The following is a 27,249-nucleotide window of genomic DNA, read 5'->3' as shown; positions in this document are numbered from 1 at the left end:
ACGTTTCAGTTGCCATGGGGATGTTACCCCAAAATTGTTGGGGTTTTTTGAGATAAATCAGTGGCTAGGAGTTGTAGTGTGGTGGAGATGCCTAATGAATGAACAGTATATGCAGATTATGGTTAGGAAAACTATTGTCATCATAGAGAGACAATTCTCAGTGTCTTTCTCAAGGTCATTGCTTGCTTCCTTACCTGGAATGTTATCATGGAAGGATGTTTGTATCTGGCCTGGTTTACATGAAACATTTTAAAATAGTTAAAATAAGCTGTGTTTTAATGTGAATGTGCTGATGCACACTGATGAAACCATGGGACCTTCTCTGCTCCTGATATTTTGTTGCCAGGGAGGGAACAGACCAGAATTAAGGTTGTTACTGCATTTGAACATGGGTTTGTGGTTTCTTTTTTCTCCACACAAGTGGTAAGTCAATTTTAAAAAAAATTGCTTACTATTTGTGGTCTTTTTGAGAAACTAAATATAAGTTTGGGTTTCCATATAACAAACCAGACTCTAACCTGTTTCCTCATAGGTGCACCAAGAGAGGACTGAAATGGCCAAAATTCCAGCTGTGTGCACCAGGACACTGCATGCTTACATTAAAACATAGTTTATTTTGTTTTACTGAGATGTGAGTGAAGAGGTAGACCCCAAATTATTACTTGGGCAGTTAACTGCACTACTGGACTTGTTACATTCTGTTGCTTAGCATTGAGCATGTGTGTATATGAGCATGCTGGAAATTGTGCATTAATGTTGTTCATATAAACAGATAGTTTAGGATGATGATGTGAAATAGCCTGTCTAGAGTAAACCAGTCATCCCTCCTTTCTCTTTAAACACAGAGCAATTCTTAGCATCTGTACTCATGAAGATTAACTGAAACTATGAAATATTAATCCAATCCTGGCAATGTTATGATTATTTACTTACAGGAAGACATGAACCTGAATGAAGAACGAAAAGCTCCTTTACGGAATAAGGACTTGACCACAAAACGTGAGATGGTTGTCCAGTACATTTCTGCAACTGCCAAATCTGTAAGTAGGAAGTCTCCCACCCTCAAAGATAGGTCAGACTAATACTCTTAACATCATCTGCAGTTTCAACTCAAATCTTCAGATTTCTGCTTCAGTTTATCCTTCCTAGAGTGCTTACAAAGCTTTCTTCATAAAATCCTTTAAAATGCCTTCAACGATGGATAAAAGCCTTAATTAGAATGTATTACATATTTCACAACTGCTTGGTAATCTAAAACATGATGCTGTCTTTACTGTAAACCATTAAGTATCCTAAATCCACTGCTCCAGAATAATCATTAGGGCTTTTCTCAGTATCTCTTACACAGTAAATGCCACAAATGTGGGAGATGCTGATAGTAATTTGAAAACAAGGTGTAAAAGTATCCTAGTTTCAAACCATGTTCTTTGGTACTGGCTGACTGTCCTAGTTTCTGTAGTTTCTGGCTTTCAAATTGATTCATTCAAAGGGCAGTCCCATATACAGCCTATTAGGACAGCTTCAATAAATTATTTGATGCAGCAAGGAACTACTGTGAAAAATGACTTTTGCTTGCATTATTGTTGTTACTATTAATTAAATTTATATACCACCCTTTATCCAAGAATCACAGAGCAGTTTACAGTATAAAAACACAAACATAATAACATAACAAACAACACAATAACTACCTCCCTGCACTCATATACATACATAAAGGGTTCTTTGAAACCTAACCAGTGATTCTAATTGCAGAAGTAGTGGGAAATAATAAACACCTGATGACGATGATGATAATAAAACATCACTTTAGTGACCTAGATTGAGGTTGTTGAATTCTAGTTTGCAGCTTTCCTTCCCGTGAAATAACCCGTTGCTTTTCATGGGACAATATGTATAGTTTGTTAGGTAATCTGCTCTTCTAGGCTTTGAAATGGGCACAGTGTCACATTCCAAGTCTGAAAGTGGGACAGTTTAAGTGTCTTCATAAGAATACCATATTTGTATGTTCAATGAATGTTGACTTTCAATGAGCATACAAAGAACTCTTAATTTTTTTTAAGGTGAAGTCTTATGATGCTGAAGTTCTCCGTTAATGGACAAGTGAGGAAGCATTTCCCCCCACTAGGTATATTTCCCCGCTAATCGTTGTCTACCTCAGAGCTGGCGGAGCTATAGTGGATCAGATTGTTTTCACACACCCACACCCATGGACCAAATATGACAGGCAGTTGAGGTCACACACCTGTTAATCACAATGACATTACCTAACCTAACTTTTTTTGCCCACACATTTTGTTGAGAAATCATGCAAAGTATCAGAGTTCTCTGCGGCAATCAGCTGAATGTTGTGCAAGACCCCACTGTAGAATGTTCTGCAAGGGAGTTTTCAGGACCCAACAAGCAGGAGATTGTTGGGTCATGTGAAGTCCTTTGTGCTGATATTTGCAGGTGCCCTGAACAGCTTGTTGATTGGGCCTGCAAACCACTTTGGCTGATCCAGGTTTTTACCTGCTGAACACCTGATGTTGTATGTAATGTAGGCCAGGTGCTTAGCTGAACTGGATTTTGTGCCCAAATGAGGAGGTCTGATGGTCTGAAGATTTCCATCTGTGGTTTACCAACTTGTTCTTTTAATAGGAAAATAAAAGGATGCATGAATTTATCATTTTCACAGTATCCATTTAAAACATTTTTGAACATACGTGCGACAGACACCTTTATCCTTAAATGTTACTTAGAAGTGAGTGAACAGAGATTGCTTTTGAGTAAAACTATTTAGGATTTTAGGTTTTTTTTTTTTAAATCAATTTTTATTAAGATTTTTAAACATAAATGCAAATATAATAAACAATGTAACATATATCATAACATAATTTCTTAACTTCTTTGGACTCCCTCACGTCTTCCGCTCCCACTTGCATCTTTGTCAATTCTTGCCCGCAATTTATCATCTTGTTTACATTCTTATGTCCCATTCATTTAGAATATAATCTAATAGTTCTCCCAAAGGTTTATGGTTTTCCCTCAATCTCACTTATCATCCTAATTGCATCTAATTTAGTGGTGGTCAATTATTTATGATCTAGCCTCCATCTTAACATTCAACCAAATTACAATGCTTTTTAAAGTAAATCTTAAATTTCTTCCAATCTTCTTCATCCTTCTCTTCTCCCAGGTCTCGGATTCTGCCGGTCATCTCGGCTAGTTCCATATAGTCTATCAGTTGCATCTGCCACTCTTCCAGTGTGGGTAGATCTTGAGTTTTCCAGTGCTTAGCGATGAGTATCCTTGCTGCCGTTGTTGCATACATAAAAAATGTTCGGTCCTTCTTTAACACCGTCTGGTCGACAATACCCAAAAGGAAGGCCTCTGGTTTCTTAGTAAAGGTATACTTAAATACCTTTTTCAACTCATTATATATCATTTCCCAAAAGGCCTTCACTCTCGGGCAAGTCCACCAGAGGTGAAAGAATGTTCCATCATTTTCTTTACATTTCCAACATTTGTTATCAGACAAATGGTATATTTTGGCAAGTTTAACTGGGGTCATGTACCATCTATATATCATTTTCATTACATTTTCCTTCAAAGCATTACATGCAGTGAAGTTCAGCCCGTTGGTCCACAACCTTTCCCAGTCCTCAAACATGATATTATGCCCTATATCCTGTGCCCACTTTATCATAGCCGATTTAACCATTTCATCTTGTGTATTCCATTTTAACATCAAGTTGTAAATTCTTGAAAGTATCTTAGTCTTAGGTTCTAACAGTTCTGTTTCCAGTTTCGATTTCTCCACCTGGAACCCTAACTTTTTGTCATTTTTAAAAACTTCATTAATCTGAGCGTAATGTAACCAGTCTCGCACTTTGTCCTTAATTTTCTCCAAACTCTGCAATTTCCAATTGTCTCCATCTTTTTCTAATATTTCCCAATATTTTGGCCATTTGGCCTCCATATTGGGTCTTTTTCGGGCCTTAGCTTCCAGCGGTGAAAGCCACCTTGGAGTTTTATTTTCCAATAAGTCTTTATATTTTGTCCAGACATTAAACACTGCTTTTCTGACAATATGGTTCTTAAAGGCCTTATTGATCTTAACCTTGTCATACCATAAATATGCATGCCAACCAAAAGCATTGTTAAAACCTTCCAGATCCAATACATCAGTGTCTTCGAGAAGTAGCCAATCTTTTAGCCAGCAGAAAGCTGCGGCCTCATAGTACAACTTTAGGTCTGGCAGGGCAAAGCCCCCTCTTTCTTTCGCATCAGTTAATATCTTAAACTTAATTCTGGGCTTTTTGCCCTGCCAGACAAACTTAGAAATATCTCTCTGCCACTTCCGGAAGCACTCCGTCTTGTCCACTAGGATTTTAGGTTTCATCCAATGTTAAAGAGATTTTATGCATGTCTTCATGCATGTCTCTTGATCACTTCCTCACTTTCTTTTAATGAAAACATTCACAATACATAGCAGTTGCCGAGAACCACCTGAAGTTAACGTCTAATCCATTTGTTCCTTCTGCTCTTGTGGCACTCCTTTACAAGCTGCTGAATGTCAACTTAAGTCACACATTGTAGCACTATCCAGACATACTAGCTGCATGCTTTCTAATTTGCCTGGGTATCCAAGGGCAGAAATATGTTTCCAAGTGATAAGTGAAATTTGCCACTAGCCTTATTTCAGTAGAATTACATGATGTGCACGGTTTTACTTTGAAATTCCAATGAATCTTTTCCCAGTTTTGTATTCAAGTTATTGTTTATAGTAAAGTGCTTTGGGAAACCCAAGCTTGCATATTCAGTACTATTTTTCAAATACCTAAAGGCAGAAATATAATCATTCTACATAACTAAATCAGAGTGCAAAATGCAGATAACAGTGCATGAATAATCATGTATTAAAATGAAGTAGTAAATGAGATTATATTTGTGTTTGCCCAATTTGTGTATAAATGTGGAGCAGAATGGAGAGAATTCCAAAGTTGAGGCAGTGTAACAGCACACACAATCAAACTTAAACTACACATGACTAAATTTATTTGAAATAACTTGTTTTATTTGTTGATCTCAGCTGTTATGAGTGAAAATACACATTGCAGCCACTTTGCTAATTGGACACACATACACATGTCTTTAAAAATCTGAGTTGAAGGCATTACATCTTACTCAATGTAATTCAGTTGTGCAATTCACAGCTTCATTAAAACAAAAATATAGGATAATAGACTGAAAATATTTTGCTTGAACTTCATCAGGATTTAAAAGTATTATTGGTAAGAATAATGTGAAGGGTTTAAAGCTATTTTTTAGGATGTATTTGTATGGGGAAAGATCATCATCTTTAAATAATGATTAGAACTGTGTTCCTAACCTTGCAACTACTTTGTTGTAATAATTCATATAACCATTCAAGTTTATTTTTACATAGCAGTAAAATCCTAATTGGGGCATTATTTGCTTTGTGTTGACCAACATGAGAGTAAGGACTATGGGAATGGGACTTCACTAGGATCTAGAACTCTGAAAGGTTGGGGTTCCTGATCCAGAATAAACCTTTACATGTACAACTATATGATGCCCAATTTTTAGAGACACTTATACAGTGCATGAGAAGTGAGCTATACAGTGTAGCCTTACTCCTTGCTCTCACTGGGGAACATTGAAACTAAGGATGTTGAGCAAGCTTAAGTGTGTATAAGCCAGTGAGGTATAATGGGTACACCAGGACTAGAGAGGCTTGATGAAAATTCTTCTTTGTTCACTTGTGGCCTTAAAGTCTAACCTTTTTTATGGTAAATCAACCATATTGTTTTTTCAGGATAAATTTAGTGAATCCAATTTATTTTACTTGTACCTGCCCTTTACCCTAAGCTCCCAGGGTAAAGGTAAAGGGACCCCTGACCATTAGGTCCAGTCACGGACGACTCTGGGGTTGCGGCGCTTATCTTGCTTTATTGGCCAAGGGAGCCGGCGTACAGCTTCCGGGTCATGTGGCCAGAATGACTAAGCCGCTTCTGGCGAACCAGAGCAGCGCACGGAAACGCTGTTTACCTTCCTGCCGGAGCGGTACCTATTTATCTACTTGCACTTTGATGTGCTTTCAAACTGCTAGGTGGGCAGGAGCAGGGACCAAGCAATGGGAGTTCACCCTGTCATGGGGATTCGAACCGCTGACCTTCTGATCGGCAAGCCCTAGGCTCTGTGGTTTAACCCACAGCGCCACCCGCGTCCCTTATTGGTAGCCACCTGCAAATCACTGCTTTTGTCCCCACCCCCATATGCTCCAAAGCTTCTCTTACAATACAGTGGTGCCTTGCAAGACGAAAAGAATCCGTTCCGCGATTCTCTTCGTCTAGCGGTTTTTTCGTCTTGCGAAGCAAGCCCATTGACGGCTTAGCGGCTTAGCGCTATTAGCGGCTTAGCGGCTTTTAGCGGCTTATCGGCTTATCGGATCAGCTGATAAGCGGCTTAGCGGCTTAGAAAAGGGGGGGGGGAGAAGAAAAAAAAACCCGCAGGAACTCGCAAGACATTTTCGTCTTGTGAAGCAAGCCCTTAGGGAAATTCGTTTTGCGAAGCACCTCCAAAACGGAAAACCCTTTCGTCTAGCGGGTTTTCCGTCTTGTGAGGCGTTCATCTTGCGGGGCACCACTGTAGTCAGTTTGGGGTGGATGGCAGCTCAGTCATAGAGTCCAAATTCTGTGACCTCTTCATCTCCTTGGGAGCGAAGAAAAGATCCAAAGCAGCCATTATTACTAAGGATTGTAGGAGGAATTGGTGGCGGTGGTGGGCTGGGCTAGGGGTAAGGACCCCTTACCTTCTCCACTGTGAATAATTGATCATCTACTGCTACTGTCTTCCGTGCTACAGTTTATTTCGCCTGTTCAACTGCAAATTTAGTGGGTACCTGTGCTCTATGTTTGAGTGTAATTTAGTTGCTGAGTAACCAGTAACCTTACTACAAATGGATACTATTGCACTGACAATACAGTGGTACCTTGTGTTACGTACTTAATCTGTTCTGGAGGGCCGTTCGTAACTGGAAACTGTTCATAACATGAGACAGCCTTCTGTTCAGCAAGCCCTAGGCTCTGAGTAGGTCACAACAATTTAAGATACAACATTAAAACATTCTAAAACAAATTACAAGAATAGAGTGGGTCCTAAAAATATACATCTTGGATGTCAAAGGCCACATTAGGATAAACATGTGGTAATTATGCATGGTTATGTATCTCAGGATCGTAAAGTTAATGTTGAACACTGGATAATAAAGATATACTTTTTCCAGAGGTTGTAGCATGGCTTTTTGTCCTGTATTAGTAAAGCAGCTTGGTGTGCCAACTTTAAGATTTATTTATTTTTAATGTCCTGCCAGTTATGTCAAAACTTAGCATATGCTTCGCGTAGTTGAAATGTAAGTCTAATAAGTAACATTCTGATATGCAGCAGCTCTTCAGATGAGAGAAAAGAAAGCTGGAAGAAATCTGTACATTATCTGACCGGGGGGGTGGGCAGGGGAGTGGGCAGAGGATGAATAACTACAACTGTTTCTTCAAGTGCGGTGCTTTGTACAATAACTTTAATGCCAACTTTGCTTTAGAAGGGAGAAAGCACACACCATTTTTTAGTAGTACACAAGAATAGTTAGTATACCAAACACATTTTTCAGAACTTGGTGCTAAACCAAACTCTGCCAGCCAACTCTAGGCCAAGAAAAGTGTAGCTATAGGGGGCAATGTTTATAGCAAAATCTCAGCTGTAAAGTTGTCCACAAACTGCATCTTACTGAGCATTTGAAAAACAAATGAATACGTGTCAGTGAGGTGCAGTAACTTGCCATTATTTTCCACTGTGACCTTGCTCTTAAGGAATTCAAAAACATTTCTTTGATAGCCAGGACAGGTGTTGGTACCAGGGGTCCTTGGGCAGCTGTTGACACCCCATTTCTTACACTTGCCCCCTCTCTGTCCATGCTGGGTGATTGGATCTGTGAACCACTCACCATTTTAATTATTTACAATTATGTTTACATACTTGGTGTTGTGGAAATTAAAATAGCCACCCCCACCCCACCCTGTGTTGCTACATACTTAAAAAACTTGGGGTGGAAGTGCAATTTGCATATACTTATTTATATGCCTTTGGGAAACAAACGTGGCTCACCAGAACTTAGCCTTGCATTGCACCCAAATGACATATATGCAGAGTTGAAACAAAACATCTCAAAACATGAGGGGAAGGTGCAAGAGATACATAGCCCTCTCTCAAAGTCCTGTCATCCCACTGCCCATCAACCTCTACAATCCCAGTTGGGTAATCCAGCTGTCTGGCACAGATTACTGTTAACTGTGACCCTTAAACTTGGAGCCAGCCTTATATGAAGCATGTTGTCATTCTTCTCTTACTGATAACACTTATCTGACTTTGGCAGTTTGCATGATTTTATTTTAAAAAGTATGCTGATTAATCTGTTATCTCCCTTACCTGTCTCTGTTATGTGCCAATTCAGTACAGTGGTATCTCGGTTTACAAACGCTTCGGGTTGCAAACACTTCGGTTTACAAACTCCACTAACCTGGAAGTAGTACCTCGGGTTGAGAACTCTGCCCCAGGATAAGAACGGAAACCGTGTGCCGGTGATGCGGCGGCAGTGGGAGGCCCCATTAGTGAAAGTGCTGCCTTAGGTTAAGGATGGCTCTGGGTTAAGAACGGACCTCCAGAATGAATTAAGTTGATAACACGAGGTACCACTGTACTCCAATTCATACATTTCAAAATACCCAAATAGAGCAGTCCTATTGCTACAATTATATGCAGAAAATATTATTTGAATTGTGGGTGTGTGGGTGAGTGTCCATGATGGTATGTGATTCCCAAAATTACTGGCCTGCTGGCACAATTTGGGATAAAGGAAGTGGAGAAATTATAATTTATTTTTCAGATAAATTTTACCCACTGTGCACCATAAGGTTTCTAGGTGTGTTTTCAGAATATAACTTGATATTTAAATCAGTTAAAATACTAGAGTGGGTGCTTGAGAACTGGGCATTGCTTTAGACATACTGATTTTGACACTGCTTCTATTACCTGACTATGGCTCATTCTTAGGAAATGAAAGGCATTAAAACATAGGGTGAGGTGGGAATCTGGTTTATATCAAGGGTTCAAGATAAAAATGGTGCCTTCTGCAAATCAAAAATATTACTTTACCCAGAAATGCTCTCTACGTAGTAATGTGACTTTGTGCTTTTCTGATGAGGCAGCAGGCAGGTCTACCACAAAGTTCTCAGTGTTGGTGCAATAGCAGTTGTCTGCATTGACTGTTGGAATGCCTAAGTACATAGCAAAATACTGTTCTACTATTATCCAGCAGTTGTGGCCAGCTGTGTTGCACTTTAATTTATTTACGGTATTTATCTACGGCTTTTCAGGTGGTCTTCACAAAACAGTTTACATAAGATTACAACAGTTAGACCACTTCCTAAAAAAAATTTGCAGTGAGACAACTTACTTGTTTAGAAAAGCTGTTACTGACACACACACACCCCACTTCGGGCAAGGTCATCCTGCAGACACACTTGTGGCAATTGGGGGTGGGACCACTTACAGGAGCCACTATGTTTCTATAATTGTTGTAGAACATACATCTGCATGTGCCATAAGAGCTGTATATAACTGCCTGCTAGATAATTATTCATTTACTGTGTAGTACTAGTTTGTCCCAATTCAGGGTTGCATATTTTTCTTCAATCAATCCCATGTCCTTGGACATCAGTGCAAAGGAGAGATGTAGGGCAATAACTTGTCCCCTGTCACGAACCCTGATAGTTCTAAAAACAAATTCCCAGTTTGAGATGAGAAATACATAAGATTTCATTTTGGAAAAAACATTACTCCAATGCGTTACATTTAAGCACTTAAACATTCAGATGGGTTTCTTTAATTCAAGTGAAGTACCATCCAAATTAAAATGCTGGTATTACAGGCATTTCCTCAATACAGTATTTTTGTGGAAAATAATGAAAGTACTGCTGCAAATTAAGTTATTTGCTGCAGTATGCCACTTTTATAAAACGATACTCAAAAGAGTGTGCTTAATTTTGATGGCAGGTATTAAATGTGTGCCTAATAAATAAGCATTTTCAGTTCTTGTGTATGCATGAACTAATAAATAACATATCCCGAGCCAAATAAGCCCATTTCTTCATATTAAAACGTTCTGGAAGTACACAATTATAATTCAGTTTGTATTTTGTTTTTCAGCTTGTTGAAATGACTCTGTGAATATATTCTATGTTTTAACATTAAATATCATTAACAGTTACTAACTACTAAGCTCTTGGCTACTTGTGTGAAATGCTTCAGCTTACTAATTCTGCTTTTTTTTATTTATCTCTTATTACTGCTCTCCGTTGATCACTGCATGCAGATTATCGGAAATAAAGTTCCGGTGAGTACCACTGTAGTCTGTCACCACTTGCAGATCCACAATATAACACTTGGAAAAATGTGCATATTGTTTGCAATTATTGTACTTGTATTGGCCTCTTGAATGTCTCTTTGGTATGTATAATGCATTTCTGGCATGCAAATTTAGAACAATAAACTTACATTAAAATGCAACTTTTTATTCCAGATTTCCTAAACAAATCTGCTTTTTTAAAGTTCAGGTGCAGCCTTAAGTAGCAAAATTAAAACTTCATTATGGCAAGTGCAATAGTTTGAAAATGGTAATTTCTATTGTCAGACAGTAATGAATTACTTCTCATTGTGATATTTGGGTTGGGGGGTGATGTGGGCCTGAATATAGTATTCAGCATTTGCTGGGTTTGGTTACCATCTCCAACCCCTAGTATCCAGTGAAAATGGCTTTCTTGCTTCTTACTGTGGGAGGGGGGGGGAGTGCACACCTTTTGCAGTTTTCTTACATATATATCCTAACTATCTTACATCATGAAAGGCAAGAACCGTGTGGTTCCAGATCAGAAGCCCTGGAGTGCAGCCACTTCCTGCTGAAAGCAGAGATTGCCATCCATGCTGATCCGATCTGTGCTGATTGCGAGCCCTGCTGGTATTGGCTACAGGGATCTTCCTTTGCAGCCTGACTTGAGTTCAATCCGAGTTGCAAAGGAACATTTTTCTTTGCATCAACAGTCTGAACTCAAGCTGAGTGGCAAAGAAAGGAAGGAAAAGAATTGAAAGCACACTTAAGAGTTTTTGTTTCTGAAGTTGGCTTACCTATTAAAGTGTCCTGCAGGGAGTTGGGTAGCTCAGAATCTGGCCTGCTGACCGGATCCTGTTCTTTCCCCCAATCAGGATAATATATATCACATTGCTGTTTAACAGGTTTTTAAGTCAATTATTCCATGACATTGTCACAGCTGCCTTGGGGAAAGGAAAAAGAGAGCAAAGGAGCAAAGGAGGCAGCTAGTCAACATCAGTGCCTATTTCATCTGGACTGTCCCTTCCACCACCAAACCCCTGACCAACTGTTCATATTATAACATTCATATGTTTTAGTGTTAAAATAGTAATCTGCCTTCCATGTCTTGGCAGAAAGGTCGTATATATACTTAAGAAATAAATAAACATTAGGACTTAAATGTAAAAATGCTTATTGTTTAAATCTTAGTAGTAATGTCTGTTAAAGCTAGTTGTCTTTAGAGCTTGCTGCTTATTGCCATTTCTTTCCTTGATATACATCCTTGGTCTAGGGTGGATTTTGGTGAAAAGTGAACACAAACAGCCCAATGCAGAAGACAATAGAACTACTGGTAGTGGAGGTAGCCATTTGAAATTAGAGCCCCATACCAGCAGAACTGCTGTAATCCTTCACTGGGAGCAGATTTGACAGTTCCTTATATATTTAGACATAGTGCAAAATTGAGTTATAATTTCAGTGAGAGATTTAACACAATAAAACATGAAAGTAGAACAATGAATTTCCTCAGAATGTGTTTCCAGAACACACTTCAGAAATGAAGCTGGTTTAAATGCAAACCAGGCACAAAGTGCTGCAGTTGAAACATTTTTCTTTGCTTTTGTGCAATTTGTTGCCTCTCAAAGTAAATGAAGCCTGCTTTTTTAAAAAAAGAGAGAGCAGGAAATAAAGGTTTGAAGCAGTGTTCAGTTCTTGTGTGCTGAAAACAGGCTGAGATTTTTCTTTAGCTTCATATAGAATAGAATTGTTTTGGTTCTTAGGAACTTAAACTAGTCAAAAATGTTAGTGTTTCAGCTATTGCAATGTTAACACATACGCTCCTGTAGGTAGTAAAGTGACATACTGCAGATGAAGATTGAAGTATGTTTTAATAATTTGTATTGTAGGTTATACATTTTCATTGTAACAAAGATACATCAGTGGAACTGTCTTGAAAAATTTCAAAGCGGTTGCTTTGTTCCTCTGTTTGTATTATTCTAGTCTTCTAAAATGAATAACTTAAATACTGAGCCATAATATACTCAAAAGGTAAATTATTTCACATTAATATAAATATTCTTCTTGCTCTATAAAAAGAGTTTCTGTCCATTCATTACATATAAGCAACTAAAAGAATTGACTGTTGAATCACCTTTCATGTTCTCCATCGCAGAATATTGTATTAAAGGAAACAGAACCAAGCTTTAGCACTTTAAATTAGCATGTCTATAGCAAAAGAAGATGAACAGAATAATGCTGATAGGTTGCTGCAAGCAAAAAGAAATTGAGAGACAATAATCCTGTTAAGAATTAACCACTATGAACTGTGGTTAGGAATATTCAGGTGAAAGGAGTTTGAAAGCCATCTCTCAAAAACAGCAGTTTTAAGAGAATTCAGATAGAAGATACCGTAGAATAGAGCTTTCCAAACTGTGCGCAGGACATGTTAGTGTGTTGGCTGCAGTGTGTAGGTGTGTTGTGCGAACATTTCCCGCACTCCTCCCAGGGCTGGAAAGGTGTTAGTCTAGCCTCTGGTTGGCTAGTAAAACTGAATTACCGTGTCATGAAATCATGCATGTCTAAAAAGTGTGTCACCAACATGAAACATTTGGAAAGCTCTGCCATAGAATTATCACTGCATACTTTAGCTAGTGCCGTAGCTGTAGTTATTGGGAGGGTGGTATTTGCTTATGGAGGATCCTTTCCTGATGCCCTGTTTCATACAAACATGCATGCATGACTTCGGATAGTGGGTTTTCAGAAACTGCCATGTTACATCATCTTAGTTAATTTACATATTTCAAAATATTGGTTAAATTTAATCTGAGGGTAGGTGGAAGAGTGGAATTCTAGTTATGAAATGAAATCCTCTTCCAGTTTTTGATTTTGCCAAAAGGTTTAGATTTGAAATACTTGAGAGTGCTTAAATCCCAAAGAAGTTCAAGAAATCACCAGATACATAAAATAATTCTTTACCTCCATGAATTATTTTATCTATTTGGTGATTTCTTAAATAAACTGTTTCCAGAGTTTGTTTAATCATTTTAAAGGGCACATTTCATTAAACTGTAGTATAGATTTTTCTGGTACTAAAAGCTTTGTATAAAAATTGTCATGGTTGCCACTGTTGGGTAGTATCTGGCATTACTCCCTAAATACGTTTGAGTAAGAGTAATGTGGATGGACTGGTGGCATGGTTACTTGTAACAACAGTACGTCTTGTCATACGTAGTCTATGTAGATATGCTTCCAGACCTACAGGATGTGATGATGCCAGCTCTTATAAGGACGTTTTCATATTATTGTTTATTTGAATTATGGATTGATTTTGTAGTTGTAAATTGCTCAGAAGCCATTTTGTTATATATGTGATATTTAAATTAATAAATAATAAGGTACGCAATCAGTGTTAGGCTCAAAATGGACCTATTTCAGACTTACAGTGGTTTGAATTGGGCTTCAGCCATTGCTTAATTAGCTAAATCTGGCTATTTTGTAAGTTTGACAATGTTGATGGCATTGCTGGGAGCTGTATAAATGAAAAATACCTTGATCAAATATGTCTAACTGCTTAAAGAGACAGAAGAAGGATTAGTGTGCTTGGTGTGGTCCCTGATATAATTAACTACCAAATACATAGAAATCCTGTTAGAGATGCTGTGGGTGAAAAGAAGTGTGAAAACTATCTGACCTGTCTTCATTAAATTCAGGCAGAGACCATATAGAGCTAAGGAGCTTTAGGAACTGCCTATTAATAATAACCAGTCTTCTGAGATAAGCCAAGTTCCTGTGACTTACCAAAACCACAGTGATAATTCATTCTCTTTTGATAAAGAGATGTTTGCTCATTCTTCAAGCTTTTGAGCATCATAGCCTTAAAGACTGATTAGCTGATACTTCAGTGCCAGAATATTGCTTGAATTATGTATTTTAGCTGATATTTTTCAGCAGTAGTACCACCTTAATAGATAGATGGAATCTGTCAAGAGCTCTATATTATAGTTTTATTGTACAGCGAATGAGGTATGTACTCTAGCTGTATTTGAAACCAGATAAAAGAACTTTGAATCAGAGGGCAATAATTAAATTGTGCAGAAACATTTTTCTTAAATCACTAATTTTACTATCGCAAATCTGAGTCCCTCCTATTTGTTCATCTTTCATTGTCCTTTATTTGGGAAGAATAATAAAGAGGAAAATTAAGTCCCAAATGAGTCCATCATATTGATGCATTGCACAATTAACACAGATAAGGTAAGAGAATCATAGCTACAAATAGGGAGTGTTTAAAGAAATGGTGACTTCATAGGAGTGATTCCTGATTTGCGCCAGGATTGCTGCTGTATCTTGAAAAAAGATGCTGCCACGTTGGATTATTTCACTACATGATGCCAGTATGCCTTTGATTTGCCACCACAAATTCTAGGTCAGGAGAATTGCCTTGGCAGAGTAAGGACAAACAGGAATTCCTTGATGTAGCCCACACTGTTTGGGGTTATTTTACATCTCCATTATCCAGGAAGAATTGTCCATCCCTAAAATCTTGTTGATTAATGAAATGGAAAAGTGGTGGTGGGGAACCATACCATTTTCACCATCTTGGAATTACAGGGTAAATTGCCAGAAAAATGCAGTTGAATGATAAGACTTAAAATATTTTATAGTGATTTAATGTTTCTGGGCCAGAACCCACTACACACACATGTGTGTGTAAATTTGGAGTTTAATTGTAATGGACTGTAAAAGTACAGTCTGTGATAAACGATTTCGAATTTAAAAGTAAACAAAGTTACCCTGCAGAACAGCATTGATTGGTGAGTCATCTTCACATAGGAATAAACTTAGCATTGCTGAATAATTTAATACCTTTAGGTGGAATAGGAAGACTCTGAAGGCAGGAAATGAGAACCTGTGGTCATTCTAGATGTTGTTACTCTCTGATTCCCAGCAGCCCCAATCATCATTGCTAACGGTCAGGAATGATGGGAGTCCTAGTCCCACAGGTTCCCCAACACGAACTTAAGGATTGTTAAATGTAGCTAATGGATGAAGCCCTCTTCAAATCTGGAGAAAACAATAGTTTTAGGAAAGCTAAAGTTGGTATGCTACAGTTATTATGCATAGCACACATGTTCTCTTTCTTTATTTTTTCCTATCAGCTCTTCTCAAATAGATTTCCCAGGTTTTTAAATGTATTCAGAATGTATAAAATCTGTCTGCCCATACTACAGTAGGGCAAAATAAATGGCAATGTTAGCATAATAGAAAACTTAATAAGTTTTCAGCTTTTTAATGATAGAAATTTAGGTGGGTGGGTGTAGGAGTGGACATTTAGTGAACAGGCCTCCCATCTGGACATAATTTTAGCACAAGGGTGGCTAATCTGTGACCTGCATTTGGCCCACCAAGCCATAGGAAAGGACACAACAGGCCCTGCAGCTGTATTTCCCAGTCTGATAAGGAGATAAAGCTTTCTACCTACTCTTTTAGGGAGCCTCCCTAAAGAGCAGACAGAATGGTCTTTCCTCTTCTGAACTTTGAACTAGGCAATTCTATGCTAAGACTGGAAACAAAGCTTTTTTTTTTTTTTTAAGACTAAAATGTATCATTTCTACCCCTGAGCTAAGAGCATGGGGTGGGAAGAAATGCTGCCTTTTATTTTTCATGGAAACATAAGTGGAAAGCCATCTCAGTGGCTGCAGTGGAGAGGTCTGGAAATGCTGATAGTATGTGTGTGTGTGTGCATGTATGTTAGAGATCTGTATTCCTGTATGTGCAGTTTGCATGCAAATGCATACCTAGGCTTCCGTGTGCTCTCAGCAAGAGGCGTATCGGCACCCCCCTGCCCGCCCTTATGCCCCTAGCTAGGAGATGTAGCCAAATCACCACTGTCCCTTGTGCCCTTAGCACTCTCCAGCTCTCTGTCTTTCTTCCCTCTGTGCCCTGCTGGGCACTCTGCTCACGTTTCTAATAATGCTGCTGGCCGACTGGGGAGGGGGCCCTGCAGGGCTGTTGTAATGACCCGCACCAGTGGCTGAATTTTACTACCAAGGCACCCAGAGGAGCCTGCATACTTTGCCCAGCTGTCCAGAGCAGCAGAGGAATGGCCCGGGGAGCAAGCTCATACCCACCTGAGGCAAAGTTGAGAGGTTTGATTTTTGTACCTCTCTGGACTGCATCTTTGACAGGCCAGCCTAAGTATGCCCCTGTGTACAAGCAAATATTGGTCACACACACCACAAGCCATCATTGTTGTCATTGTACCAAAAAAGGTTAGCCATCCCAATTTTAAGTTATTGTGTAATGTACTGATAATCTTCTGGAGAGTTCCTCTTCTAACCAGTACCCCTATCCTTGAGTGTCTTGTGGGGAAATGCAGATATTATAAGTAGGTATAAATTATTGTTTTTCTACGTACCATATAGCAAAGCAGTAGGATGTTGATGCTATCAAGTGATATTGGTCTAATGAGCTTAGAGATCTGTACTGATCTCAACTGTTGAATCTCTAGCCTCATTAACCTTTCAAGACTGACTGTTCATTAGTAGCTTGACCAAGCAACCAGGCACTTAAGGATTGAAATTTTACTGCCTTTGTATCTAAAATCAAGCCATACACTGAGGGGGAAAAGTATTTGATCCCCTGCTAAATTTGCCCATTTGCCCTCTGACAAAGAAATGACCAGTCCATAATTTTAATGGTAGGTTTATTACAGCTGTGAGAGATAGGATAACAACAGGAAACCCCTCAGAAACCCAGAGGACAAGGGGTTAAATACTCACTCCCACCCCCAGCACCATTTTGCCAGGACTGGTCCATGACATTTTGTTTCCAGAGGCAAAGATGAACATGAAATATAGGGAGCTAGTTTATACCAACATGATTGGTCAATCTAACTTAAGTATTATCTACACCAACTGGCAGCTGCTCTCCAGAGTTTTGAGGTAGGAGTGTTTCCCAGCGTTACCTGAAGATCCTGAGGATTGAACTTGTGACCTTTTGCAAGCAAAGCAGGTTTCCCAACACTGAATATCACCCCCAATGCACCACACTACGTTCCACATGCAGAAGTTGGCAACTGAAACTTACTTCTGCATTAATCACACAGCTGGAGACAGCATGCAAACCTAGCAGGCATTTGGTGTGGCCATAGCTTCCTCATCCCTCTTCTACAGAAATCTTACTCTAATCGCTTTCTCTAGAGTGGAGAATATGTGTAAGCGAGAATATTTGCTCCCCTCTGGAGAGAGCGTCTATAAAGCAATGCAAAAGCAAAATGCTTTATAAAGCACTTACAGTGCCCTGAGACAGGATCACTGACCTTTATTTGTAACAGGCAAAAAGTACCGTATTTTTCGCGCTATAACACGCACCTGACCATAACACGCACATCGTTTTTAGAGGAGGAAAACAAGGGAAAAAACATTCTGAATGAAACAGTGGATGTATCATTTTTGTGCTTCATGCTGTGGCCACAGACATGTGATCTGATGGTGAATTTGGGGTGACCCAATGCAAAAATCCTGAGAATCCCTGTGGATCCATGCTTTGTAACCACGTTTTTGCACCATTGCAGCCCCAGGCAACAGTGGGTGCGTGATTTTGGGGGGGCAGGCTGTAGCCATGGACATGCTATGTGCTCTGATGGTGAATTTGGGCTGACCCAATGCAAAGATCCTGAGGATCCATGTGGATCCATGTTTTGTAACCACGTTTTTGCACCATTGCAGCCCCAGGCAACAGTGGGTGCGTGATTTTGGGGGGGCAGGCTGTAGCCATGAACATGCTATGTGATCTGATGGTGAATTTGGGCTGACCCAATGCAAAGATCCTGAGGATCCATGCTTTTTAACCACATTTTAAGTGGGGAGGGAAGGAAAAACACAGAAGGGACAAGGAGCAGGAGAGGGGTGTGCAGAGAAGCAGCTGGCTAAGAATGCAGGAGAGGGGTAGGGAGGAAAGGAAGGCAAAAGTTTTCCCTCACCTACCCACCCAAGCCAGCCAGCTCGCGCTCTCTCTCTCTCTCTCCCTCCTGCATGTTTTCAGCTTTCCCCTCTGCTTGCCTGGAGGGGAGGGGCTTTCCCTGCTCTTTGTTCCGTTTGAGCAAACACAGCAAGGAAACAGAGATGGGTGGGCAGTAAGACCCTGAGGCAGAATGCCGGAAAGCAGCCGCTTCCTCTTTCAGGTTTCCCTTCTAGGAGACGCGCAATTTGATTTTTTCGCACCAATTGGCTCCAGGGACCACACATTCGCTCAATAACACGCACAGACATTTCCCCTTCCTTTTTAGGAGAAAAAATCTGCGTGTTATAGAAGGAAAAATACGGTAGATCAAGAAGATCAAGAGAATAAGGAACACAGAGTGCTTATTATTCTCGCTTAGCAGAAATTAGAACATCTAAATTTGTATAGTATTTCTTTCTAAATCCCCAATAGGGATGGAGCCAGCTCTACTGAGGCACCATGGAATTTGCATAGACCTGAAAGAGCTGCTTCTCCCACCTTTTTGATGGGTTCTTTCCCTCTGACTGCTTCTCATTTGTTGTGGCTCCTTACTGCATTCTGCCCAGTGTCAGCCCAAAATAAAAACTTCATCTGAACTTGATACCCTTTTTTGTTTACTAATGTAATTGTGCATATGCAATGCATGACAAACACATGGGCATTAAAAGCCCATTACCATAAATAGCTGCTGTATAGAAAACCACTATTTAGAGGAAGCTGGTGATCCATAATGAACTGAAAAGTTAAAAGCCTCATGGGTTTAAGTGACCGATGTAGTACCTAAACAAAACAAGGTAAATTATAGAGCTATGTCTTGTTTTGCCAGAGGAGAAAGCAATTAACAGTAATCCAAACAGAGTAGAGAAGCCAATTTTCATTGCAGCATGCTTGACGTTGTAATGAAGCTTTATTGATTACATAATGGGTATGGGTCATGAAAATGAAATTGTGGCAGAACAATTTAAGTTGATATCTGTCGTGGTAGAAGTTATGGGAAGCTACAAGTTATGGGAAGCATGTAAGGCATGTCTATATTTTATAACATCAGTATAAAAACTCATTTGCTGTCAAATTGCCAACATAGCTGGGAACTGTAGTTCTGTGTAAAAGATATCCAACACAATTTGCTGTTCTTGAAAAAATATATTTCCTAGTGTTCTTTGGGGAAGCCATGGTAGTTAAAATAGTTTTGTGTAGAGATACTGTTAATCATGAATATGACAGTTTAAGAAATCACATGTGGATTGAATATTTCTCCTGTTAAAATAATAAGATTTCAAGAACTGAAGTCTACGTTATGAAACGTACGCTTATTCAGGCTGTAGAGGGTACCAGGAAGGCATACGTTTGTTTTGATGAGCTTGTTTTGTTTTGTTTACCTGTATGTTAGTTGCCTTTTCCATTTTGTGCTGGATAAATTGTTGTTATTTATAAATTATTGTTATTTATTAGTAGCTTTACTCATAAAGTTCAAAGTGACTTACAGACAGAAGTAAGTCTGTAAATATCAAAACCAATCACAGTAAACACAAATATGTCTAAACAAAAGAGGACACGTTTAGCAACTCATGCTCCAGCAAAAGAGGTCATACATACATAAAAACCCTCCACTTTAAAAGCCAAACTCCAGGCAGAAAAGAAAGTTTTTGGCTGAAATACAATAGATGAATCAATTAAATTAATTAAAATGAAGTTTTTATTCTGTACATGAAGATTAAAAGAAACTGTTCTTTGAAGGGAAAAAATGGTTCTTTTATCTCCTTTCCATGTGCATAAAGCTTACCTGCAAAAGGTTTTTTCCAAAATTTTATGAATTCTATTACTCAGTTTTATAATGCTTTATAGAGTAAGGTTTTTTTTTGGGGGGGGGAACTCTTACCAATGATGCAGGTTAGGTGGAGAGAGTGACTTTTTAATTATCTAGTAACATTTTAACTATGTTAATTAAAAAAAATATTTCAGGAGAGAGAAAGTCTCCAGCAGATATGCAAACTATAAATATGGGAGAAATGCAATAATGTTTACTGTATGAATTATGCAGTGTACGTTATATACATAGAGAGAGAGAGACAGCACGCGCAAAGTGGTTCAAAGTGTGAGATCTGAGGCAGATAAGATCCTCTGTTCAAATTTTCCCTTTGCCATAGTTTTTACTTAACTCCCTTAGAGGTTCTACTTAGACATCCCATGTATAGTATGAGAATAAGAATGCTGACCTACCTTACAAGGCTGTTGAAAATGCTAATTTCTGTGAAGTGCTTGAAATGCTTGACATTATATAAATGCTAAGTGCAACATTCACTAATATACACATTAACTCTCACTAATTTGTCAATGGTTATGGCTGTTTAAAATAGAAGAGTACATTCTTGCTTCTGAAAACAAATTGAAAAATAATTTTCTTATAGCATAGTTCTGTGAATGTTTTCAGAGTGGCTTTCCTTTAATGAGAAGAAATGAAGCAGTCTAACACTTGAAATGAAATGGAAAGTAATTATGATGATGTTGACTCATTAGAAAGCACTAAACACTTCTTACCTGCTCATCCCTGGAAAGACATAGAGGCTGTATTTTGGGAGGAAACACAATTTTTGCCTAAATAAGCATAGATACACTCTTCTGCTACCTGAATATGTGCCAAACTGCTGAGAATTAGAATATGAATAATTAGCCACAGTGGCTTTTCAGACATAACCCTAAAATGATTTAGTGAATGTTTATGTGAATGAGCCTGTATGAGCATTGGGTTTCTTTGCTTCCTTCTTCTCTTCCTTGCATGGCTTCTGCTTTTAAACTAATCTTTGTTCTCTGTTATGTTGGTCCTCTGAACTGTTGTTGCTTCAAATAAGCGAGGATTAAATATAGATTTGATCTGTGTTTGCATATGAAAGGTATTATATTCTGAACCAATGCTCCAGACCCACAGTTCAGTTGTTCTTGGTGATAGAAGATTAAACATTGTTGGTGTTTAGTCATGTCCGACTCTTCATGACCCCATGGACCAGAGCACGCCAGGCAGTTCTGTCTTCCACTGCCTCCCGCAGTTTGGTCAAACTCATGCTTGTAGCTTCAAGAACACTGTCCAACCATCTCATCCTCTGTTGTCCCCTTCTCTTTGTACCCTCAATCTTTCCCAACATCAGGGTCTTTTCGAGAGTCTTCTCTTCTCATGAGGTGACCAAAGTATTGGAGCCTCAGCTTCATGATCTGTCCTTTCAGTGAGCACTCAGGGCTGATTTCCTTAAGAATGGAGAGGTTTGATCTTCTTGCAGTCCATGGGACTCTTAAGAGTCTCCTCCAGCACCATAATTCAAAAGCATCAATTCTTCGGCGATCAGCCTTCTTTATGGTCCAGCTCTCACTTCCATACATCACTACTGGGAAAATCATGGCTTTAACTATTTGGACCTTTGTTGGCAAGGTGATGTCTCTGCTTTTTAAGATGCTGTCTAGGTTTGCCATCGCCTTTCTCCCAAGGAGCAGGCGTCTTTTAATTTCATGACTGCTGTCACCATTTGCAGTGATCATGGAGCCCAAGAAAGTAAAATCTCTCACTGCCTCCATTTCTTCCGCATCTATTTGCCAGGAGGTGATGGGACCAGTGGCCATGATCTTAGTTGGTTTTTTTATGTTGAGCTTCAGACCATATTTTGCTCTCTCCTCTTTCACCCTCATTAAAAGGTTCTTTAATTCCTCCTCACTTTCTGCCTCATCTGCATATCTGAAGTTGTTGATATTTCTTCTTAATTCCAGCTTGGGATCCATCCAGTCCAGCCTTTCACATGATGAATTCTTCATATAAGTTAAATAAGCAGGGAGACAGTATACAGCTTTGTCGTACTCCTTTCTCAATTTTGAACCAGTCAGTTGTTCCATATCCAGTTCTAACTGCAGCTTGTCCCACATAGAGATTTCTCAGGAGACAGATGAGGTGATTAGGCACTCCCATTTCATTAAGAACTTGCCACAGTTTGCTGTGGTCGGCACAGTCAAAGGCTTTTGCGTAGTCAATGAAGCAGAAGTAGATGTTTTTCTGGAACTCTCTAGCTTTCTCCATAATCCAGTGCATGTTTGCAATTTGGTCTCTGGTTCCTCTGCCCTTTTGAAATCCAGCTTGCACTTCTGGGAGTTCTCTGTCCATATACTACTTAAGCCTGCCTTGTAGAATTTTAAGCATTACTTTGATAGCGTGTGAAATTAGTGCAATTGTGCAGTCTTTGGCACTGCCCTTCTTTGGGATTGGGATGTACACTGATCTTCTCCAATCCTCTGGCCACTGCTGAGTTTTCCAAACTTGCTGGCATATTGAGTGTAGCACCTTAATTAACAGCATCATTTTTTTAAATTTTAAATAGTTCAGCTTGAATGTCATCACCTCCAATGGCCTTGTTATTGGCATAGTGATACTGAATTGACTTATGCATAGTCAGCTATTTTGAAAAGTTCCATGTAAATATCCCATAGAGATCAGAATCATAATTGTCTGTCTAATTCTTTCCATGTCTTGTAATAAGGCTTTGACATTACTACCTGCAGTATGTGATGATGGTCAAATTCTTAGATTAGATAAGTCTTATAGCCACTCCTGCAGATTTGTGTATGTTGGAAAGCAGGTTTTAACTTGATATGATTTAAGCTAATGAATTCCAGATGACAGGTCCATATGGCTTATATACTGACTGCCTTTTGAGGCTTCTGCTTTTTTGTAATCTATAAGTATGGAAAATTACCTTGTCTTTTTCAGTCTTTGACTAGCTTGCTCTTGCATTTCTCTGCTGACTCTAGGAGTGCCACTTTATTAGTTTAAAAACTTGTTCAGCAATGCTTGCAGCAGCATTTTTAGTACCTTGTCTGCTGCTTTCCATTTCTGGGAAACCTTTTTTGATCCCCCCCCCCTTTATACATTTTTAGCCTGGAAGCTCTGGGTGTCTCCTGTAATGTGCTTCAAATCTTTCTTTTTATAAACCATCTTTGTGCTGCTTTCATATTGACCTTCAATCTTAAACTGCCTTCCAAGATGATGCTAGAATTATTACTTCAGTAATGCAAAGTGGCAGTGAAGAGAAACAGGAATTCTGTTATACAGACATATAATGGGGATAAAAAAGACAGTTATAGAGAAGTATGGAACGACTCACAGTACCTGTACGTGAACACCACAAGCTACATTTCAGTATAAGCCTGTTACTGCTATTCAGATGTTTGCATTGAACATGTAGTTTGAATTTACTGTTCTGGAAGGTGGTAGAATGGGAAGTATTAAGGGGAGAGGCACTTCGAATCTCTAAATACAATCATTATTTAAATGTATTCACCTTTCAGATCCTCCACTTCAAGAGGAAAGCATTTGTTATGTTTGGGATGTTCACCCTTCGGTACAGCTTTCAGTGTCAGGAACAGAAGGGGAAAGAGTTGATGTATGCACGTGAGAGTGGGCCATAATAATTTAGTAGTCAGCAGTCTTTTGATTGCTGCATTGATATACCCTACTCTCTCTCACACATCTGCTCTTTCACCCTCTGTCCTTTACTTTATGAACTGTATCAAGAGATAGTACGTTCTGATGTTGAGATCCATTTCCGTTATTCATGAATTTAAAACAAAACAAAGCCATACTTGCAGCTAAAGTCTTTAAAAAAAAAGGCGAATGAAGAGACACTAAATTCACAAACAGTGCTTGGACAGATTCTAGTTTTGTACTGTTGGTGCTTTATGGCAGGATTAAAAAGAAAGCAAATATTCAAAGCTTCATTATAATATTGCTCACAGTATAAATATTTCTGTTTAAAATTGAAGCAAAATTGATGTGTGTTACTGATCAAGCTGATATTAATATCAGCGACTGTGCCACCTTGATTAAGATGGGTTTATTGAGTTCTGAATTCTTGACATTCATTTTTAGTGAATATTCAGCCAACCTATAGTTGCCATAAAATAGAAAGGGGAGGGTAAAAACCTCCCTTAAGCAAAAAAACTATCACATGTAAATTTGACAGATTTTTGTATGAATTGAGGTAGGAATTATTTAAAGGTATACACTGTTCAAGAACTAAGACTACTTCCCTGTTGCATTGTGATTGTAACACAAAGTAGAATGTTGATTGCATTAACAGATGTGATAACCAGCTATGGTTGTTGATACCCATGACTTCTATGGACGTGCATTTAAACATACACTTCCTTGTTTCTGTGGCCTGTGCTTCCTCCCACATATGCCCAAAACACATGTCCCATAGCAGGTATACTACAAAAAAGGCACTAAAGATTAGCCTAAAAATGGAAACCTTGTCATTTTGATATTGATATTGATATTGTTTAATTTTGTTAATTTGTTTTTGTTGAGTACAAGGGAAATTGAAGAAATGTGTAAGCTGTTATTTGTTTTGATCGGTAAAGAATTACAAATTAAACTTTATTTTGTTTTACAGGTTAGCATGACACTGTGCAACAAAATTTGACAAAAGTCATGCCTCTGAGATACAAATAGCTACTTCCTATAGATTTTTAGGTGCTGAGCATGAATATGACAATGAAAACACAAAATTGACTACTTTTTCTTAGAGAGCTGCAATAGTTTTTTATATAATGAAGAAATACGTATATATGACATGTATTGGTAAAAGCCTTCTTCTACATCTCATGCCGCTTTGCTTGTTACTTGCATAGCTGCTCAGGATTGTCTCTGGCAAATATCCAGCAGTAGTCAGCCAACATGGAAATGGACTTCTTTCACTGGTATCATTTCTCCATTGTTACAATTTCCGGATGAAAACTGTTCACCGTGCTTATCACTAACCATATTGCAGTTGATGGGGAATAAATCCAAGTGGGATTGGAGAAAGTGTATCTTTAAGGACATTTTGCAGCCAACTTTGTGATACAGAGACAATGTGACCTCAACCAGTTCCTTGTAGTTTTCTGTCCTGACATTCCCAAGGAAGTTAGTTGACACAAGACAAAATGCATCCCAAACTTTTTTCTTTTCACCTTGAAGCAGGTTGTCAAACATCTGGTCTTTAAAGAGCTCATGGGTCTGAGGATCCACAAAAATTCTGTCTTTAATTTTTGCTTCACTGAGTTGACGGAATTTGTTAGATTGAAAGCTGATCCTGTCTAAGTCCATGGCTTTTATGAACTTTTTCATAAGACCAAGTTTGATGTGTAGCGGTGGATTTTTTGTGTTTCTGCCAGTGCTGGGTGTTCCACATTCTTCTCTCTAACCTTCAGAGATTTCCGTTGAGACCGTTCTCTCTTCACATAGTGAAGAAAAAAAACCCAGTGGCATTTGTATATCCCAGCTGCAGACCCATCAACACAGACACTGCTTTCAAGTCACCACGGAGATGTCATCCATACCTGCTGTATTGAAAGCAGTCTAACAGCTATTTTAGGTTGTCATAGCTTTCTTTCATGTAGACAGCGTGTTCTGACTAGAATGGGTGGGAATCAGATGGTGTGTTCGGGCCCACTACTTTTTCCTTGTGATGCCTCCAGAAACAGGTAGTACCATGTAGAACAGGGGTCTGCAACCTTTAAGACAAAAAGAGCCACTTGGACCCGTTTCTGAAGGGAAAAAAACTGGGAGCCGTAAAACCATTGCGACATTTAAAACAAATATATCTCCGGAGCCGCGATCTGACAGCGGGCGGGAAGGTGACGTCGGGACGGTGCATGACTAACGCACACACCGCCCCCATGCGACGTCACAGCCAGTACAGCGCCCGCCACAGTGGGGAGTGTCGGGGCGCACAATGCACCTCCTCCCCTCGCTAGTATCCGCCCCGGAGCCGCGGCAAAGGTGTAAAAGAGCCACATGCGGCTCCGGAGCCGCGGGTTGCTGACCCCTGATGTAGAAGGAGCAGTTGGTTTTGTGCATAGGGAACAGCAAATGACATTACCCCTCTTTTATGCCTTTCAGCCATTTTGGAAGATTTCTTGCACACATACTGCAGCATATGTGTGGGGTCCAGGCCTTGTCCTGTTCCCTGATATTGCATCTGAAATAAAGCTGATAACACCTTTGCCCCCCCCCCCATTGGAGTTATGGCCCTTTTCTGGCTTACAAACATTTCCTATTAATGTAACAATTGTTAACACATGTATGAGGCATCACTACTTCTGGATTTACAGTCCAGGGATTACTTGTGTAGTACTTATGACACAGGAGTAATGGGAGATTAACCCATGAAGTCACACAAATGACTTGCTCACCCTGTGAGACTTCACTTCTTATCAGCAATCTCAACATCTTATTTCAGCGATCTTAAAGTTGCAATGTCATGACTCAACTGCATTACTCAGCTGTATGCCCTTGGTCTTGGGAGTGGTGTGTATAATGGACTGATGCATTATGATGCCATATTTCACAATCTGGAATTAGAAATATAACACTGCCAAATGAAATTATGTACTTAATGCGGACTGGGTAATTTTTACATGACAGTCTTTCTATCTCCTAAATAGGAGCCAATCAACAAATGTTATTGTAATTTTCGTGATCAGCACCTCAAAATTAGTAAAGATTGGGTGTTTACATTTCAGAGGTACTTTGTGTGTTGTGCAGTGTTATGGTTAACTGGGTTTCACAGTAACTTCTAACCCTGGTTTAAAGTTTATTGAAGGCATGAGAAGATACAAACTGTTTTAACCAGCTTGTGGAGACTATCAGAGGTCACAAAGAGAAAGGAAAAATATATGAAAATAACAACAAGAGATGTGGAAAAACAATAAGAAAGGACTGGATAGTACTGTGAACATCATATGGTTAGATTTGTGGACATTAAAACAGCAGCAAGAAGCAAGAAGTTGATTGGATCTCCTTC

The 27,249-nt window shown here is 39.1% G+C and overlaps 1 protein-coding gene across 1 annotated transcript in view; it reads left to right on the top strand.

Annotated features, from left to right (window-relative positions):
- The window catches only part of DIAPH2 (diaphanous related formin 2), a 358,680-nt gene that overhangs the window by 23,027 nt on the left and 308,404 nt on the right, over positions 1-27,249 (top strand). The window contains exons 4-5 of the mRNA XM_079962400.1: positions 936-1,040; positions 10,433-10,453. Coding sequence (XP_079818526.1) covers positions 936-1,040; positions 10,433-10,453 — 126 coding nt within the window. The remainder of the gene's footprint in view (positions 1-935; positions 1,041-10,432; positions 10,454-27,249) is intronic.

Source organism: Podarcis cretensis (genome assembly GCF_951804945.1).
Source record: "Podarcis cretensis genome assembly, chromosome: Z".
Taxonomy (NCBI): Eukaryota; Metazoa; Chordata; class Lepidosauria; order Squamata; family Lacertidae; genus Podarcis; species Podarcis cretensis.
Note: the sequence above shows the minus strand (reverse complement) of the source record. Positions and strands in the feature narration are given on the sequence as shown.